The sequence below is a fragment of the Gossypium hirsutum genome, chromosome A09, assembly GCF_007990345.1.
Source record: "Gossypium hirsutum isolate 1008001.06 chromosome A09, Gossypium_hirsutum_v2.1, whole genome shotgun sequence".
In the NCBI taxonomy this organism is placed as follows: domain Eukaryota; kingdom Viridiplantae; phylum Streptophyta; class Magnoliopsida; order Malvales; family Malvaceae; genus Gossypium; species Gossypium hirsutum.
In genome coordinates this window covers 70,712,014-70,732,012 of record NC_053432.1, presented here as the reverse complement: position 1 = coordinate 70,732,012, position 19,999 = coordinate 70,712,014, and the positions used below count along the sequence as shown (strand labels likewise).

Below are 19,999 nucleotides of genomic sequence, written 5' to 3'. Positions count from 1 at the left end.
TTTTATGCTACCACCAAAATAATGTTAAAAATGTTTCCGAATTAACATTTGATCGATAAAAATCACTTTTAATTATTATTATGCTGACATGATTGTTAATAATGACCAACTCACTCGATGCTAATATAGCAATCTCCATTAATAATAGCTTAAGGTTTAAGATTTGATATTCCCTATTTTAAACTAAAATAAATAATAAAAAATATTTTTTCCATTCAAAATTTAATCCAATTTATCTTCAAATTTAATCAAACCCTATTGAGTACATAAGGTTTTAGAAGATGGCGCAAATTAGGATTTCACTGTGGGAGATCAGTATTGAATATTGATTGAGATTGGGGTCTCTCTTTAGAGGACATGATGAGGACTTTTGTATCATGGACTGTCTCTCCTTCTTGGGGGCATCAATCAGTGGTCCTTTTTCTTCTTTTTTTTTTCTTTTCACTCTCCGACCTTTTCTTTTTATTTTACTTTCTGTCTATTTCAAGTTTATATCACAACTTTCCACTAGAATTAAAGAAAAAAAGAAAAAACAAATTAGTCCATCACCAAGCTTCTCATTCTGAAACAAGAAATTATTTTCCACAACCATTTAACTAGATTAATAGGATGAAATATAATCTTAAAAGCTATTTAATAAGATATATGAGAGTTTCTTATTCTCAATATACCCTGGCTAAAACATAAAAATGTTTTTAAATCACAATTTATATAATTTCTTTCAATTCTATTAAAATTATTTTTTATAATATCGTTTGATATTATATATGAATTTTACTCACACTTATGGTAAAACACATTTTATTTCTAACTGTTGATTTCGGCCTAGCCTACCGCTCCATTTAGAAAATCTAACTTCACCAGAACATGTTAAGGCTTCGAGTTGGGGTATGTCGCATAAACTTATCATCGAGTCTGACAGCAAGGTTGCAGTGGAATGGTTTCAAAGTCCTAGCAGAGCCCTGAGTGTTCTCAAAGAGCTTATTCTCTCATTTACGAGGCTGGTTAGCGATGAGACATGGTTAATTACGCATGTGCCGAGATCGGTGAATGGGGAAGGAGACAGTTTGGCCAAGGCTGGTGTCGAGTCTGGCCATGACATCCTCTCTATTTTGTGAGTGTTCGCTGTTGGTGATTGTCTTTTGAGGGGTGGCCTTTTCTACCTTGATGTCTTTGTTTTTACTTTATGGCTGTATTATTTGATAGACGTTTTCCCGTGTACTTGTTCAATGAATTATATACTTTCAATATATAAGCAGACATCCAGATGAAAATATAACTTTTGTTTTTAAAATTTCAAATCAAAATAATTTTTTTTAAATGGATTGATTCAAATTTAATGTGAAATTCAAGATAATATTCGGAAAAAAAAAATCTAAATCTTAAATAATACGATTGAAATTCACTTAAAGGCATGCAAATAGCACTTGTATTTAGATAGAATTTCAACTCCCCCCCAAAAAAGTCAAAACCTTTATTCATTGTCGTCGAATGCTCCTTCATTTGGTCTCGAGGGATAGAAACTCCCTTGCATTGGCTGATATTCATGGTTTCCAGACATCAAAGAAAAATTATCATATTTGCGGCCGGCGGTGAAGATTTGTCTTCATTATTCTGCGCTTCTATAATTGTAGGGGTTGATGCTTCGCTTCTGCTACTCATTTCCCTCTTCTTATATAGCTTGCACAAAACCCAATTATCCAGCTACAACACCAACTATTACATTAGATTTTGTGGGGGAACAGCAATACCGTATAATTATTCTACAATAAAAAGTTGTAACATAAATATGAGTAGGCAATGAGTAGATCTTACGGTCATGTCACCCCTGGGTTTAGAGTTGATTAGGGTATTCTTGACAGCGTCGCTAAGCCTATACTCATGCATTTTCCATTCAGTTTTGGTGCTATCGGGGCGGTTTCCTTCGTAGAAATCAAGGAAATTTTTTAATGCTGCAGGATTTGTAGAACCTTCAACGCTGATGGCTTTATCAACTCCGGTTGTACACCAATATCCATTCGGCGTACGACGGTCCGGCCTTAACTTTGTACCTAGAGTTTTTTTAAACCTCGGAGTGAAAATATACCACTTATTGTCTGTACTTGGTTCCAACTCTTCTGATCGATCACCATATATTTATAGTCATCAATTTGGATGATTTATTTTTATAAAAATATTTAAACCCAACTAAATACATAAATATTGAGATTTAAACCTCAACACCATCTTACACGGTCAAATTATCATCTTCACTAAAATCTTTTGTAACATGTTGTGAATTTATATATTCCTTTATTTATATTTTTCAACTTGTTTTTATATAATGACAACGATAAATTGTATTTAAGCGCATTTAAATCTACATTCTTTTATATTAACAATAATATTAATATCAAACTAGTTAACCCTCAATCGGTAATTTCCATTATAAATTCAATCATTATAAGTACTAACTTGCATTTTTTACTCTACTCTGGAAAACCAAAATTTACTATTAAGTCAATGTCTAGAATATCTTTCAAAGAAAAAATTAGTAAGTATATATACTTTATTTAAGATCAAAATAAAACGAGAATGGTTCTGAAATAAAGTGTATAGAGACTGAACATCCAAACTGTTGTAAAACCTAATCAAATTGATGAAAACATTAGATAGAGATAATAAAGAGAGAGATAAAGAAATGCATGGAAAGTAATTACGTTAAGGGGTAGGGTTTAGGTAGATAAATACCAGTGAGCTGGGCAGGATGTTTGGAGTAGAGATCAACGTCATGAAAGTGGTCAGGGTTGGGTTCACCGTTAAACCTTTTCATCAAACAGTCAGCTAGGAATTCGTCGGAAGGGAAAACCTGATTTCCCCTTGGGAGCTGGATTTCATCGTTGCCGACCACTGCTGCACCTGAGGATTCCATGTTGCATAACATATCATGCTCTTGCTCCATTAAAAAAAACTGAGAATATTGAGTTTTCTACTTATCTTTATGGCATACATAGGGGAAAAAAAAGAAATGAACATATTGGGAGTTCAAGATCCGATCGATCATTTTTCATGGAAAAAAGAACCCAAATAAAGATTCTGTTGCAATCCAAGATAGGGTTCAATCATGTAAGAAAACGATCCAAGCAAACACAATAGCAATACAATAGGGTTCAATCATGTAAAAACCAAAATAATAATAACAAGAAGAAGAAAGAACAAGATGAGCAATGTTTGGGGGTTACTAGTATTTGGGATGTCCGAATGGTGTGAGGCCATCGTACAGTCAACGGTGGAGGGGGAAGAGTTTTTCCGACGAGGGAGAAAGAGATTCAAGGTAGAGAGATAAAAAGCCCAATACCCTTTACACCTCCCGATCTCACCTGTTATATTGCCTCAACGTTGCTACTTGCTACTCTTGGCGACCATTTATTACTTTCAAACTTCATATATAAACATAAATTGTACAACAAAGGCTCCGTTTGTGACTTAGAAAGTTCGTTTTCAGTATTTTTTCAAGGTTTTTATTTTAAAAAAATATAAAATTTCATGAAAAATGATTTTTTTAAAGATAGGATTTTCTTTTTGAGAAGTTTTTTTAACTCAAAAGCCGACCTCTTTATTAAAGAATGGAACAAAGAAAAATAATTAAAAGAACCCACAATTACAAGGAAAATACTAAAACGAATCTCTTGATCGTAAGATTCTTATCGGCAATTACTCAAACAAGATCATTAACAATACTGGATAGAAAACAATCAAACAAGAATTGAAGTCATTAGAATGCAAATCCTCACCACCCTTCCAAGAAAACCAACCTTTCTATAGAGGTTCATAAAGACGATAGTCTACAGCCACTGTTTTTACCAACACTGGAGCATTTTCGACCGAGTAGCCATTTTTACCTCGACTTAATCCCTCTTTTTGAGAAATTATATCTTTATTGTTAGAGAAAATCAATATGTAATATTGTAGGATATAACCATATAATACTTTCTAGGCTAATCCTATTAACATAAACATTCTAACTAATTGACACGTAAGGCTAATATGAAAGAAAAGAGAAGAATAGAAAAGAAAATAAACTGTGAATATGTTATACAAGGGGCAAGAAATATATAAATAAAGAAAGAAGGAAGAATAGAGAATTTCATTCCTTTGAATGAAGTACTTATAGTACAAATATTGTTTATTCTAACTATTTCGGAGTTGATATCTTTGATGGTGATTGATGATACCAGGCTGAACTAAAAGACATTATTGAATGAATGTGTTAATTGACCATGGTGATTATAATTATTTGAGAGTTGATATTGTATGTAATGAATTCAATGTTTGTGAACAAACAGTTAGCTGAAAGTGTGATGATTCTGCAACATGTAATCATCAAGCAAGAGAAACAAGATCAATTATCCTCACTTTTGATGGTGGGGTTCAAGAGAATCTGATTAAAATAAAAAGAAATCGAGTAAAAGAAAACTAGTACAATTCATATTTACTTTCTCTCATGAGAATATCACTTTTCACTTAATATCTGTCAAATTATTACTTGAAAGATTTTGCTTGGCATCTATACTAACATTCTTTTAAAAATTATACTGTTTATCACTTAATCAATTAAGGTCTGTTATATATTTAATAAATGATTAATATTTGATACATTTACAGCATGTATTTGATATATTGACAATATATATATTTATATTCTTAAAACAGTTTTAAAAAATTGCCACATATCTATTCTTTTTTAGTATTTTACTATATCCTTATAGGACACTTACCAAATATTTTCTCTTTAATAAATATTAATATTTATATAAATTTCATAATTAAATTTAAATTTTTAAATCAAGTTAAGTTGAAGTGAAAAATTCTTGACCAAATCACTCCTAGCCTACTGGGCCAAGCAGGCCCTCGAGCAATGAACACCTCATGTGAAACCCAAATCAAATCAACTCACGTTGCAATACCGAGAAAGCATGTATTGTGTAAAATCGAATAATCCCCATCTGACTACTTAAAAGAATCAAAACAAGCACACCATATCAACAACACTTACTTCCAGCCCAAAGGAACAATGATTGTTTTAAAAGAGGCTTAATTATAACTATCCTAGAAGAAAGAAGATGACCACTTTACTATGCTGGAAAATTCAAATTTATCCAAATATTCTCACTAGTCATGTCATGAATGTAATAGCCCTAATTTGACCCTAGTCGGGAAGTGGTTTCGGGACCACAAAATCGAGTCATGAAAATAATTAAATGTTAAATTTCATATCTATTATATGAGATAATGCATGTGTGAAAAATTGATGCAATGATTTTTATCATTTGAATGTGAAATCATTAAATAGGACTTAAGTTGGAAACTTAGAAAATGTGCTTGATTAAATTTTTTTTAATGGCCAAACATTATATGATTTAATAGATGATGATTTGCATGTCAATTTTGCCATTTCCAAATTAGTGGCCGACCATGTTGATTGCTTGAGTTAAATATATGTATTTTATATATATACATTATTAAATGAAATGAATTTAAAACATGAAAACAAAATTAAATAAAAGGAAAAAGGGTGACAAAAAAAAAACAATGTTTTCCATATTCCTTCTTCCATTGCCGTAAGTGAAAGAAAGGTTGAAGCTAAGCATTCGGTCCTTTAGATATCTTGAATTAAGGTATGTTCCATGAGTTTGCTTTTAAAATTTTAGTGAATTTGAGATAGTTGCTAAGTCTTTTACTTAGCCCATGTGTAAATTTTAAGTTTGGTGTTGTCATGTATATTCGGCCATGGAAGTTTTCTACTTCATGGATAGTGTGTTAATGTTTTGAAATAGATATGGTAGAAGGATAAGGTTTGAGCTTGTTAATTCTTGAATTGGTTGAGTTTGATAAAATTTAATATTTGTGGCTTAATTGTTTAATGACAATCAGCTATGTTGAAATGCTAAATTAGTGCTAAATTGTAAGTATTTAATTGAGTGTTAGCCGAAACTGAGCTTATGATAGTAATTAGAATTTGTGAAATTTATGCATTTTGTTGTCCAAGTGTGATAAGAACCATACGGTTATGGCATGTAAGCATGAAGATTAGATGATGGATAATTTTAAATGTGATATGGTTAGAAGTTGATTTAAAGGCTTAATAAGTTAGTTTAAGGTGAAGTCATTAGCTTATGATATTCGGTTTTGGCTACTATGTGTTGGATCTTGAATATTTTAATGTTTTGAATTAGTAATGGATGAAAGATAATGTTTGAGTTTGCTAAATATTGAAATTAAAAGTTAATTATTTATTTGTTGGGTAAGAGCCGAAAGTGAACTTAGGAGATGAATTGAGGAAAATTGTTGTTATATGTTAAATGGTTGAGGTTTTGTTGTCATGTAGTGAAGGAGGGTTAAAATATTTAATAGGTCAATTGAGTGAAATGTTAATGTACGAAATCTCATATTAGTTGATAGAAGAGGATGCTTAAATTGTTAAAAATTTATTTTAACATAGCTGAATGTGTTCATGAATGAAAGAATTATATTGGTTTTGAAATGTATATGCTGCCGAATGCATTTTTAAGTAATAGTTGAAATTCTTGTTATGAGCGAATTATAATATAACCGAATAAAGGCATGATTAATGAATTAGTGACAAGTGAATTTGTTTAATCTAGCTCAAGAGCTTAAGGAGCCTAATTCGGATAAGGGAAAAAGCTAAACTAACCGAATAGCATATTTGTAGTCATTCGACGACAGTCAAGGTAAGTCTTTGAGTAATGAAACTTAGCTTATGATTTGATAAAATCATGGTATATAAGCATAATAAATAAATTGTGACCTATTGGTTCTACTTGAATTACGTAGTGGGATAAATAATTTGTGCATATGACTTGTAGCCGAATGGTTATAGAAATCATGTTGGATAGCGAAACGAAATCGTGTTCTTTGTATGTGGCTATTGAGCCGAAAGTGGAATGGTTGATAAGCATGTTGTGCTTGTGTTCAAATAATGTAAATGAAATGCTAATGTGTTATGATATATATATATGTGTGTGTGCATGATAATGGAGAATTATATTCGGGCTAAGTCCCAATGGCATTCGTGCTGGTGTTATATCTGGGCTAAGTCCCGAAAGCATTCGTGCTGGTGTTATATCCGGGCTAAGTCCCGAAGGCATTCGTACTGGTGTTATATCCGGGCTAAGTCCCGAAGGCATTCGTGCTGGTGTTATATCCGGGCTAAAGTCCCGCAGGCTTTGTGCTGGTATTATATCCGGGCTTAAAGTCCCGCAGGCTTTGTGCTGGTATTATATCCGGGCTTAAAGTCCCGCAGGCTTTGTGGTGGTGATTGGATTTGGGTTTTAAATCTAGCAGACTTAATGCCGATGATTGGAGTAAGATTATGATTTCGAATGTCCGTAGTAAACTACCATTGAATATGTTCAATACATTAAGTTGGTCAGGTATGTATTATATACTTTTATATGTTAGATTGATCGGAATTGAATTATGAATGCGAAATGAGAAGTATATGTGAAAATATCATATGTGTATGTGTGTATTCGGTTATGGTGAAAGGTTATATGAGATTGATTTGGTGATATACATGTTAAATAATATGAATCCAAAGAAAGGGTAATAAATCTGCTTGGGACAGCAGCAGTAACGTTATTTCAGAAAATCACCATAAATTGTGGAAGTTGGGTTAGAGGCTAAATAAATTATGTCATGAAATCTTAATGAGTCTAGTTTCTTATAAAAGAAACCGTGTAAGCAAAAGAGTTTCCAATAATGAGATATTTGAAGTGGCGTGGAACAGAGTCAAAATGACTTCGAGGTCCCCTGTTCTATTTTCAGAAAATCATTATAAATGGTACAAAAATGATTATAAGATAAAATTTATATTCTTAGACTCCCTAATGAGTATAGTTTCAAATGAAATAAACGATAACATATTTCGAATTCTGTATAATGAGAAATTTGATTCGTAGTGAAGAGTGGTCAGATTAGTCAAATAGTGAAACAGGGGAAACTTCAATAAAAATCTGGTATTGATTGGTCAAACCAAAAATTCTGAAAATTTGATGGATGGAAGATATATGAGTCTATTTTTAGCAAAAATTAACGGCACTTGATTTGGTGTTTCTTAGCTTCAGTTATAAATAATTTAGTGACTATTGCTCAGGAAGACAGCTTGTAGTGAATTTGTGATTTTGTTGCAAACATGGTTAAAACTTGTTAATGAGATGCTTTTCGAGTTCTTATGATCTTATTTGTAATTTCAATATTTGGTTTTAATTGAGTTCAGATTCAAGTGAGGTGAATTTGCTAAATATGCATTATGTTCATGGATACTTGGCTAAAATGGCAATTATCTAGGAATGATTTCTTGAAAATTTGAATAATCGATCTATAAGTAAATTAATTGTTTGCATTGCTTAAAACTTACTAAGCATTGAAGCTTACTCCGTGTTCTCTTTTCCATTTCTTATAGGTATATACTTTAGCTCGAGTTGGAAGGGCCGGAGATATCATCACACTATCGAGTCATTATGTGAGTTGAGAAGATTGTATATCATCATGGTTTAAGGCATGTATAGGATAAACTATAGGTAGAATGATATTTCGACTTTGTATACATTATAGCCATGCGAAGATGGCTTGCTCATTTTGTTTAGAGAAGCCTTATAATTGAACTAATGTGGTGAAATGTTTTAGTTATAACTTGATAGTAGTTAATTTGTTATTAGATATTCGGTTATGTTTTGATAGTGAGTCATTTTGGAAATTTATAAGAGCTCTTATGGAAAATCAATGAGACATGTTTGCATTGTTGATAATTTATGTCTGGTAAGTATCTTTGACCTTATAGAAGTTTTGTTCAGTCAAGTAATACCTCATAACCTTATTCCGGCAACGGATACAGGTTAGGAGTGTTACAATGAACATATTGAATATATAAAGTTTTAAGCTACCATTACTACCGTCTTTTTCTCAATCCCATGGAAACAAACCAACTTTAACCGGATGTATGTTTCCCAGAAATGAAGATGTTAGAATTCATGTCATGCAGATTTATTTTTTGATATAAAAAGCAACAGTTGTATGTTTTATTAGAAATAAAGATACTAGAATTCATGTCATGGTGGAAACCATTGTTGCATCCGTATATTATGTTCGTCTAACACCAACATGTTGTCAAAGTAATCGAGAAGCTTTTTGTATTTTTTATATTCCACATATATTTTAGAGCATTCTTCTTTAAAGAATTTACTTAAGTGAGGTGAATGCACCAATGTTTCCATCTTTTCTTTATATGCTTATCATCCGGTTCATGAATCCTTTTGGTGGACCGACACTTTCATGGTGTACTAGCGCATAATTCCTCTATCAGTAGCAGTCAAAATATTGATCAATCGATCTATAATCCACAATGCACACAAATGTATTTCCTAAGCCATCCATGAGAGCACTCAACTCACAATGATATCATTTCAATAATTCTTATGTACCCTACATAAATATATTTTTATGTCAGGGAACTTTTCAGCAGCACTTCCCGTGAGAATTCATAGTCACAATTGGATTCATTCTACTTTGACTTCAACTCAACTTTCAGCTTAGACTCATGCTCTTCTCTTAGATCCAATTCGTATTGGTGCACAAAGTTCTTGAGTGTGCTTCCATTGTTCACAAACCCATCAAAATAAGCATGCATACTCTCGTCTGTTTGAGTTGATTTCATTTCAGCTTAGAAAAGATTTCTAAGATAAAGAGGAACCCGAATTTCCCTTTCATCATACAATTTCAAGAGTCATTCATTCTCATTCAAGCCATGATTAGTGATAAACTTAGCCAACCTCGAATTCAACTATAGTTAGGTTTGCTTGGACAATTGCCTTGAATGCCTTCTTTGTTGCATTATAATCATCAAGACCCTCCAACTTTATAGATAGCTTAGTGCAGACGTTCCATATGCAAAATCTAAAGGTTGTGTTAGGCATCATTTCGTTGATCACTGCACTTTTGCTTTCGCATTAGATTGCTAAAGTGTAGTGAGGGTGAATGTCTCTAATAGTAGACAATCTTATTGTAAATAATCACCCAAGTGACCCAACATCTTTGAGTAAAGTCAAAGCACATTTAAGTAGGATAAAATAACTATTGTGATTAACTCCCACAAATGAAGTAAATGAAATTTTATATATGTTCAATAAGTCATGTCAAAATTAATAACATCATAGAAGCCATCGTAAGTTGTTTTATTTTGTGGATGGATAAAAATAAAAAAATTCAATCTTTAATCACCATCAATGTCAATCTTGTTGTAAAAGTCCTATTTTTCTATTGCATTTTGGTTAAAAAAATTACATAATGACTTAAAATTACCCTCTTCTAAAATCATTCTCCTATTTTTATGAAAGGAATTTCTACAATCCCTAACTAAAACATATCATTTCATCTAGCCTACCTAATGAAACTTTGACCAATTGAATATTCTTGACAATTTTGATGTCAATCTATATAATTGGTCTTGAGAGTTCTATTTAATCGTGTAACGACCCAAAATTTACGGGTATCGAAAATTTAAATTTTCGGGTCATACTTTCCACAAAATAAATTCGTAAATATTTATTAGAAATATTTACGAAGCTAGTAGTGTAGTTAATTAGACTTTGGTTAAGTGAATTAGCTTGAATTAAGGCTAATTTAGTGAAAGGACTAGATTGAATATAGGTAAAAGTTTAATTATAGGCTAAAGAAAATTGAAGGGACTAAATTAGCAAATAAGCCTTATGTGACAAGTGTGTGGTAAATATAAATAAATGTGTATTATTTTAATTGGTACAAATGTATGTATATATATGTATTTGCTTATTATTTAAGAAATGATAATTATAATTATGTATATATAATAATATAAAGTAAAATAAATAAAAGAAATAATAAAAAGAATAAAGAAACAAAAGTAAGAAACAGAACGGAGAAGTAACGAAAATTGAGGGAAAGAAAGAAGGAAAAAGGAAAAGAAAGAGAAAAGAGAAAATTAGCGCTTTGAAGTTTCAAGTTTAATTGGTAAGTCAATTTAATCCTTTTTCTTGTAATTTTTATGTTTTTGGAATCCTAGAACAAAGCTCTACTTGAATTATGTTGAAATTTAGAAAGTTAGTGGATTTTTAGATGTTAAATAAGTTGAATAAATAGATGAATTATGTTATAAAGTGATAGAAATTCAAGTTAGAAATAGGAGAAGGATTGAATTGTAAAAAGAGATATAAGTTTTGTTATAGTAGGGACTAAATTGTCCAAATTGTAGAATTGATGTTTTATATTGAATATGAAGAGCTGAAACTGTTTAAAGTAGGTATTAAATGAAAATATGAGATTTATTTGAAGAAAAAGAATGGTTATGGTGGAAGGATTAAATTGGAATTTTTGTAAAAGTTACTTGGAAAATTGAAGAGAGTGTTATTAAGTAATATGTATTGATGATTTTAAATGTTAATTTTTCCGTAGCTAACGTAGCACCGGAAACGTCATCAAAGAAGGGAAAAGAGAAAGTGAGCGAAGATAACGAATAAACTCGAGAATTACGGTTTGTATTTCTATAACCAAACTTAATAATTATTTTGATACATATTATTGATATTATGTATGGCTATTGAAATTAAGGTAAGTATTGATATTGTGGTATTGTGTTGATTTATGAATATTTGAATTGAAATGTATATTGATTTTTGATGATGAGTTGAAAGTGAAATAAAAACCCTATTAACAGTGTCGGGCTAGTCGGATATAGTTGGCATGCCATAGGATTGGAAGTGTTTAGGGATATTCTGACTCTGTGTCGATGAGACACTATAAGTGTCGCCTTACTGTTACTGTTCCGGATTCGTTCCGATGAGGTACTCTGTGTACCGCTACTGTTACTGTTACTGTTACGGTGTATTCCGGCTTCAGCCAATGAAACATTGTACGTTATCCCGGTGTGTGGGTTGGATCCGTGTATCCGTCCATGTTCGAGTTATGTTAATAGGGGTAAATTACTGCACTGAAGACTGAATGATACTGACTGAATTGTATATCTTACTGGTTTCGACTCTAATCATAAATGTTATTATGACATGAAGACAATTAATTGAATGTTCATGATGTGTTTATTCATTGAAATCTAAGGTTTAAGTATAAATGCATAAATTAAGTATTGGTTTATAGAAATACCACTGAGTACATACTCAGCGTACGGTTTGTTTCTGTGCGTAGGACTAGGTACGAAAGAAAGCTAAAGATTCAGCATCCAAGCCAATCCCGGACTCAAAGTGGTGAATACTTTTCTTTTGGTAAAATGACATGTACCTAAGTTGTTAAGGTGTTATTTTGTACATGATAGTGAATGAACATGAAAGATGTTGAAGCATGGTATGAAATATGCATATTTTGGAAGGTAAATTTATATGAATTTGTTTAGTATGATAATGTAGTATAATTTCAATATGAATTGTGGTATCCATGACGGTACGTTGCTTAGATGATTTAATGTTTAATTGGACATGTATTAAGTGTGTTTAATTGAGTTTTTGTTGAATTAAAAGTTGAGGAAATTATTAGCTTAAAGCTTAAGTTATGCAGGGTTGGTAAACTTGAGACGAAAGGCTCATTTTGAGTCCACACGACCTGGCACACGGGCGTGTGATCAGACCGTGTAAGACACAGGCTTGCACACGGGCAAGTTGATAGGCCGTGTGTCCCTTACATCCTTAAATGTGAAGTCAGGATAATACACGGGCAAAAAACACGGCCGTGTGTCTTGGCCGTGTGAAGGACACGGGTATTAAGTATGGTCGTGCGTCAAAATTATATGAAAATGACCTAAAAATGGTGAAAAATCAGATTACCACATGACCTAGCCACATGGGCGTGTGCCCAGGCCGTGTGACCCTCTGATGCCTAAGAATTTGTAAGTCAGATCTGCCTATGGGCTGGCCACACGGCCATGGAAACCCCATGGGCTGGCCACACGGCCATGTCCCAGGCCATACAGGTGTGTGCCCCTATCTTCAAGGAAAATTTTCCAAAGTAGCCAGTTTAGTCCCGAACCACTTCCAAAGCATGTATTGGGCCCCATAGGCCCATATTAGGGACTTTATCGTGAAATTTGAAAAGAATTGATCTGGAATGTAAATTTATGACTCGATTTTGTATAAATGTTAGTGTATAAGTCCGATAATACCTCGTATAAGTCTGGTAATACCTCGTAACCCTATTCCGGTGACGGATACGGGTTAGGGGTGTTACAAATCGAGTCAACATAAGTCTGACCTAAATACCTTATTTACACACCACCATCAATCATCACCGTCTAATACAACATTGACCCTAAGTAGACAACTACTTCTGTCGCTACTCTATTGTCATGAGATTTCCAACTTTTATAACAAGTCAAGTGAGTATACTTAGAGACTTCGCCATCCTTTTTACACAACAATCTCTTCACATAAGGATGACAAGAATAATCATACTTAATGGGTTTCGACCCGATCCGATCTGATTTAATAGAGTTTGGGTTTTTTAAATATAAGGTTTTGGGTCGGATGAGAGTTAGAATAAAGAAAAATCTACCTTGCCTTGCCTTAAAATAATTACCAAAATACTCTTTTCTATATATAATATTAGTTTAAAATATATGATAATAAATTTTATGTTAATATTTACTCAAAAATAATTATACCTAGAAAATCATTAATAGTATTACTAAAAATAAAAAAAATTAAAATTCATTTTTATTTCGATAAAAATATAAAAAAAATTATGAGGAGTGAAATATAGGTTTAATTTTTTGAGTTGAGATAAATTATTATTTGGTTCAGGGTTGGGGTGGGATTGGGTGAAGTTAGTGGTATATCAGATCTATGAATTTAATTTTGTGAACAAGAAAATCTAGATGACAAAACAGCGTTGTAAATTTATTTTTGTGAACACAGTGAAAATAATGCAGGCATATTTAACTACCAAAATTAAGGGGAAAAAAAGAGAGAGAAGAAAACGTATGTATGCCTACGAGACAACCACTAATCGTAATTTGCATTTAAAATTGTTAGAAGTGATTAATGCGGTAGGAAGAAAGGAGGATGCAAGCACAACAGACATCATAAATCGCTGTAATGGGTGCTTGCTTGTAGATCGGCACGTGGCGCTATTAAGAAGTCAAACCTTATAAGGAAACATGTACATCTTGTTCAATTAATAGCCCCTAATTTGTTGATGTTCCAACACAAGGAAGGAATCACCTCGCCATCTCACATGACTCACACTCCTCTTAATATCACCAAATTCAATAACCATCTTTCATTTACTCTCTAATTTTTTCAAATTTTATAATGAATATGAAAATGAGTAAGATTTTTGAACTCTTGACATACCAAATGGGTTTGGCCTCAAACAAAAAAATACACCAGACCCAAAATCTGAGCCAATATTTTCAAAAAACAAAATTCTAAAGTCTTAAAAAGAAAAGAAAATTAGAGCAAATCACGGCAAAGTATCATCATATGGGGTCCAACTCAAGTACGTAGAAAATTTGCAACTTGGGTTTCGAAAATAGAGCCGAAGCCACACATCTTCCGGCTAATTTGGCGCTTCTTTAACATGGGTGCTTCCTTCCTTATCCTTGTATTTTTACGTGTAAATATTATTTCTTGCCAACCCTTTTTACATGCCTACTTTCCCATTTTTCTTGTATTTATAAGACTTGTCTAGAAGCTGCTTTTTCTTCTACATCGAGACAATGGCTACTTGTGCTTGGTTACTCTCCCTTTGCTTTACTCTCGTTTTCTGTCTGTGTAATGCCTCTCGTACGCCACCCATTTCCCCATCCCTTGATGGTAAATACTCAACTTTGCTACTTTTTTTCTTTTCTTCTTCTTCTTATATGGTATTATGATTTAAGTAATATTTATGTGCAGGATTTTTGACCAATGGTAACTTCGAGCAAGCACCCAAGAAAGAGAACCTCAACAAAACAGTGATACTGGGGAAATACTCGCTTCCAGGATGGGAAATCGATGGCACGGTGGAGTTCATGTCAGGGGGACCTCAACCTGGTGGGTTTTACTTCCCCATTCCACGTGGTGCCCATGCTGTGAGGCTGGGCAACGAGGCGTCCATCTCTCAGAATGTGAATGTCAAGCCTGGCTTCATTTACTCCATAACATTTGGTACCACAAGGACTTGCGCCCAAGATGAGGTGCTCAGGATCTCTGTCCCTGCTCAGACCACTGACATCTCCATTCAGACCCTTTACAGCACGGATGGTGGTGACACCATGGCTATTGCTTTCAAGGCTACCGCTAAAGTAGTCAAGGTCACCTTCCATAACCCTGGGGTTCAAGAAGATCCAACATGTGGACCTCTCTTGGATGCCATTGCCATCAAAGAAATGCCTCCTCTAACTTATACCGAAGGTAAAGCCATGGACTTCTTTTTATGTCTTTCAACCTCTATATTAATTGCTGCATTTGGTCCACAATCACTAGAATACAGTCTTTGATTTGAAGCCAAAACAGAAACATACAAATATGACCACAAATCCGTAAGTTAAATGAAGTCTAATGCGGGCAGTCCCGTAGGCTAGGCATTTTCTCTTTCTGTACATAATATATAATTACTGCGTACTGATTTATCATGCAATTGGACGCGGTTTTTAAGGAGTGTTCCCTTTACAAAGGCGATTAATTAAAGTACGTGCAGTTTTTAATGAGCTCCCTTTACACAGAGCAGAGGGGTCTGAATAAATGTGCCCTGTTCAAACGACACAGGTGATTACAAAAATTAAGTATACATCTTTTTTCTAAGATTTTATTTAAAATAATAACAAAACATAAACATCTTTATAAATATATGGTTTATTTTATATTATACTATTACCCCCTTTTAATTTCTCAATTCATTGCATCAATATCAATTGGTCTTTTTTTTCCTCTTATGTTGATAGTAGATAGATTATGTGACTGGATTCCTTTTCCATTTAAATTTTCACGTGGATTGTCATTTTGGCCTTCGACTCTAGTTTAATTTGACCCTACAACAGTACCTAATATCCTGATGTCTCCGAAAGCAGGAAACCTAGTAAAAAACAGTGGGTTCGAGACTGGCCCCCATACCTTCAAGAACTTCTCAACAGGGGTCCTCCTGCCTCCGCACAAGCAAGACACCATTTCACCACTCCCAGGGTGGATCATTGAATCCCTAAAACCCGTAAAATTCATCGACAAGAAGCACTTCTCGGTTCCTTCAGGACAGTTCGCCATCGAGATGGTTGCGGGAAGAGAGAGCGCCATTGCCCAAGTCATCAGAACAGCTCCCAACAAAGACTATACCCTCACTTTCACCGTCGGAGATGCCAAGAACGATTGCCATGGATCAATGATGGTCGAAGCCTTTGCTGGTAAGGGAACTCTCAAGGTCCCATATGTTTCTCAAGGAAAGGGTGGATTCAAGACCGCGAGTTTTAGGTTCCAAGCTATCTCTGCTAGAACAAGGATTACTTTTTACAGTGCTTATTACCATACCAAGTTGCATGATTTTGGCCATATGTGTGGGCCTGTCTTGGATGATGTCAAGGTTCTCCCTGTCTCTTAATCAAAACCATGGTTGTTGGTACGCCGCCGGTACCAAGTAGCTTAATGAACACATATTTTCAAAGTTTGATATATTGGTCGAAACTTAGAATTATTCCAACTTTCTTTTGCCTCATGAAAGAACTTTGGCTTGGCATTTTTCCTTTTTTTTTTTTTGTTTGAGTTTGGAGGTTTCTGACGGAAAAATTGCTGTTAGATGTACTAGTATAAAACAGGGTCATCAGAGAACAGAGTCATGCAAGCTTTTAATATCTTGATGACTTATTTTTACATGTTTAAGTCGCAAAAGTGGTCTTGAAATGAATTATATAGTTTCGAATAAATATCGTTGCCAAGTTTATTTCAGCAATTGATGACTGATGCTCACTCTTTTATTTAACTTTTTTTTATCAGATAAAGTTATTATTAGTAATAAAAATAAATATGGACACTAGAATGGAAAATCTACAAAAATAGTCACTTTTGTTTGCCTTAGGTTATATTTTAGTCACTTATGTTTGAAATGTTATGTTTTAGTCACTTATGTTACTATTTTGTTACGAAGTGATCACTCTACCGTTAAATTCTGTTATCTCTCTAACGGTAATCCTATGTGGTAGTCCAACTAGATTTTAGATGCCAACTTGAATTTCTAAATGGGATGAAAATAGATTTTTAAAATTAAATTTTTTAAATCTAAACCTTACTTAAAAAAACTGTTCATCTCATCTTTTTTAATTTTTCTTCAGTCTCTTCTTTTTTTCAATAGTTTTTTTTTCATTTGAGTGGAAAAACTATTATTAAGATCAAAATAGTTGACATCAAATTGGCTGCTTCATAAAGATGGATTCAATGGAGGGTTTAGGTATGTCTTCTTTGCATTCCTCTATCTCTTTTATTCAACTAAATTAAAACCCTAAATGAAAAGATATTAGATTTTTTATTGTTTAATGAAAACCCTAAATTAAAATTCTTGATATGAATATTAACAACTAAAAGAATTTCTAATCAGAAAAAAGAGATACCCACAAGGGGATTGTGAACAAACAAGCCGATTCAAATTAGAAAAAATCAGATTGAGAAACCAATTATTTAAGAACGTGAAGAATTGGAAAATACAATGATTAGGAACAAAAATGATTACCATCTTCTTATTTGTCAACAACCACTTCATTTTAAGTCTTAGAACATAAATTTTTCGGTGAAGAAAACATACCTGGACCCTCCATTGAATCCTCTTTTTTGTTTTTGTAGGTGAATAAAATTTTTTGATGATAATAGCTTTTTTAGTCAATTGAAAAAAAACTAAAACAAGAGGGGAGATGAACGGTTTTTAACTAATATTTAGGGTTTAAAATTTTTAATTAATTAAATTTATTTAATTAAAAATCTATTCTCATCCCATTAGGAAATCCAAGTTGGCACTTAAAATCTAGTTGGACTGCCACATAAGGTTACCGTTAGGGAGATAACAAAACTTAACGGAAGAGTGATCACTTCGTAACAAAAATAATAACATAAGTGACTAAAACGTAACATTTCTAACATAAGTGACTAAAATGTAACCTGAGACAAACAAAAGTGACTATGTTTGTAGTTTGCCCCACTAGAATTGGATCACCTAATTTTACCTAGAAAGTAATTTACTACAAAACCAACAAATAAATGTGAGGGCACTCCACTACTTGCTTAGCTACTCTAATGCATTTGCATTTATGAGCAAAAAAGAGGGAGATGGAGTTGGTTTGGTTTGGTTGGTGTTGTTTCTATTGAGCTTCTTTCTTGTCTTCTTATATGTTGGATGATACTTTGGATATTTGATATTGCTATGCTTTGGGGTTTGTAATTGTTGAAATGTTTACCTTTACCATGATATTTTCATATTATGGTTTTTTATTGTTAATGCTTCCTGTTATCTTGGTTAATTTCATGCTTAAATTTTATAGTTAAATGGACGAATTAAGAGGGAGTATTGGTTGAATTACCTAGCTTTACGTGCTGTTATTTTTTTTTATTAAAAAGGTTAATTATCTAATTGGTTACTTCAACTTTTAGAATACTTTTATTTTGTTCACACATATAAAAAAATTCATTTTAATTTTGTCATTCAATTTTCATTTTAATCATCCATGCGTTTAAATAATTAATGGTAACTGTACATCTCAATTTATGTCCACATTATATTTTCATTTTCATTTTGGTCAACATAAAAAAAAAATCCCTTAATAGTATCAACCGACTTATTACTATAAAATTGAAATTCATTAATTTAATCTCATTCTAAAATTTTAAATTTTATTTTATGTTTCCAAACTAAAATCAAATTAAGTATCTCATTTTTAATAATTGTTTACAAAACCCAAACCCTAAACTCACATTTTGTGATATCAAATATTCCATTATAAGCTAAAAGCAAAAAAAAAATCCTACTAATTAATTAAATTAACTAATTTTATCTTATATACCCAAACAAAACTCATAAATATTTTCATCACTTTTTTTCATAAACAATGAATAAGCAATTAATTTAATTAACTAAAAAAGTTTTTTTTTCTTTACTTTTAAATTAGTATAGAATATTCGAGATTATAAAATATTTTTTAAAAGTTTTGTAAATAATTATTAAATATGAGTATTTGACATTGATTTCATTAATGATAATTTGGAAATATAAAGTAAATTTTTTTCAAAATTTAGGAGATTAAATTAATTAATTTCAATATTATAGTTATAAATCAATTGACATTATTAAAAAATAAAATAATTCAAGAATTTATTTAATTAATTTTGATGTTTTGAAATTTAAAATTTTAATATTAAAAAAAAAAGAAATTTAGAATTTTTAGTAAGAGAATAAATAAGTACAATTTAATAAGTTTTTACAAAAAAAGTCATTTTAACATTATTTTATTTTCGATTTTAGCCCTCAAACTTGAATTTTTTTATCAAATAATCCAAAAATAAATAAAAAATAATTTATTTTAACTTTGTTTACGTGACATACATGTGAATGATACCTTATCATTTAATTAATATTTTAAAAAATAAAAAATTATTTTTAAAAACTAAAAATCATTGAAATTATTAAAAAAATTATATTTTAAATATTTTGATTTTTTTTAAAATAATTAAATATTAAAATATTATCCGTTTTAAAAAAATTTTGACAAAAAATATAATTCTAAAAATTAAATAAATTGCTAAAATAACTTTTATTCTAAAGGGTAAAAAAAAGTAAATAAAATATCCAAAATCAAGCGTAAACACAGGGACAAGACAAAGATAAAAGGGATTCGCCATGCGAAAATTTAAAAATTTTATATATTCTTAGTCCAAACAGTATTAAAATTTTTTATCAAAATTTATTTGTGGCATCAATTTCTTCATGAAATAGAATAAAAAATGAAGTGAGT

General features: G+C 31.9%; 2 protein-coding genes across 5 annotated transcripts; one reads left to right on the top strand and one right to left on the bottom strand.

The window, feature by feature from the left end:
* Positions 1 to 1,268: 1,268 nt before the first annotated feature.
* LOC107890316 (NAC domain-containing protein 1) lies at positions 1,269 to 4,086 on the bottom strand. 4 transcript variants are annotated; one of them, XM_041076581.1, is made up of 4 exons: positions 3,795 to 4,086; positions 2,731 to 2,898; positions 1,816 to 2,117; positions 1,269 to 1,704 (listed from the first exon to the last, which is right to left on the bottom strand). In XM_041076581.1, exons 2-4 carry the CDS (start codon positions 2,810 to 2,812, stop codon positions 1,561 to 1,563), a joined length of 528 nt encoding a protein of 175 aa, XP_040932515.1. In that variant the 5' UTR covers positions 2,813 to 2,898; positions 3,795 to 4,086; the 3' UTR covers positions 1,269 to 1,560. The 4 variants fall into 4 exon arrangements, with proteins under 4 accessions (XP_040932515.1, XP_040932514.1, XP_016670272.1 ...); XM_041076580.1 differs by lacking the exon at positions 3,795 to 4,086 and adding an exon at positions 3,222 to 3,521 and having other exon boundaries at positions 1,816 to 2,114; XM_016814783.2 differs by lacking the exon at positions 3,795 to 4,086 and adding an exon at positions 3,222 to 3,516 and having other exon boundaries at positions 1,816 to 2,051.
* Positions 4,087 to 14,616: 10,530 nt separating this feature from the next.
* On the top strand, positions 14,617 to 16,930 carry LOC107889403 (uncharacterized). The gene is made up of 3 exons (XM_016813810.2): positions 14,617 to 14,852; positions 14,934 to 15,431; positions 16,088 to 16,930. Exons 1-3 carry the CDS (start codon positions 14,756 to 14,758, stop codon positions 16,606 to 16,608), a joined length of 1,116 nt encoding a protein of 371 aa, XP_016669299.1. The 5' UTR covers positions 14,617 to 14,755; the 3' UTR covers positions 16,609 to 16,930.
* The last annotated feature ends 3,069 nt before the right edge of the window (positions 16,931 to 19,999 follow it).

What these genes read in the sequence shown, in the direction of transcription:
- LOC107890316 (XM_016814782.2), bottom strand. Translation starts at nt 3,255, where the DNA reads ATGGCCTCACACCATTCGGACATCCCAAATACTA. An exon ending in ACATCCTGCCCAGCTCACTG is followed by an intron (nt 2,118 to 2,730) that starts GTATTTATCTAC and finishes GTGATCGATCAG; the next exon opens with AAGAGTTGGAACCAAGTACA. An exon ending in AACCCAGGGGTGACATGACC is followed by an intron (nt 1,705 to 1,815) that starts GTAAGATCTACT and finishes TTGGTGTTGTAG; the next exon opens with CTGGATAATTGGGTTTTGTG.
- LOC107889403 (XM_016813810.2), top strand. Translation starts at nt 14,756, where the DNA reads ATGGCTACTTGTGCTTGGTTACTCTCCCTTTGCTTTACTCTCGTTTTC. An exon ending in CATTTCCCCATCCCTTGATG is followed by an intron (nt 14,853 to 14,933) that starts GTAAATACTCAA and finishes ATTTATGTGCAG; the next exon opens with GATTTTTGACCAATGGTAAC. An exon ending in TCCTCTAACTTATACCGAAG is followed by an intron (nt 15,432 to 16,087) that starts GTAAAGCCATGG and finishes CTCCGAAAGCAG; the next exon opens with GAAACCTAGTAAAAAACAGT.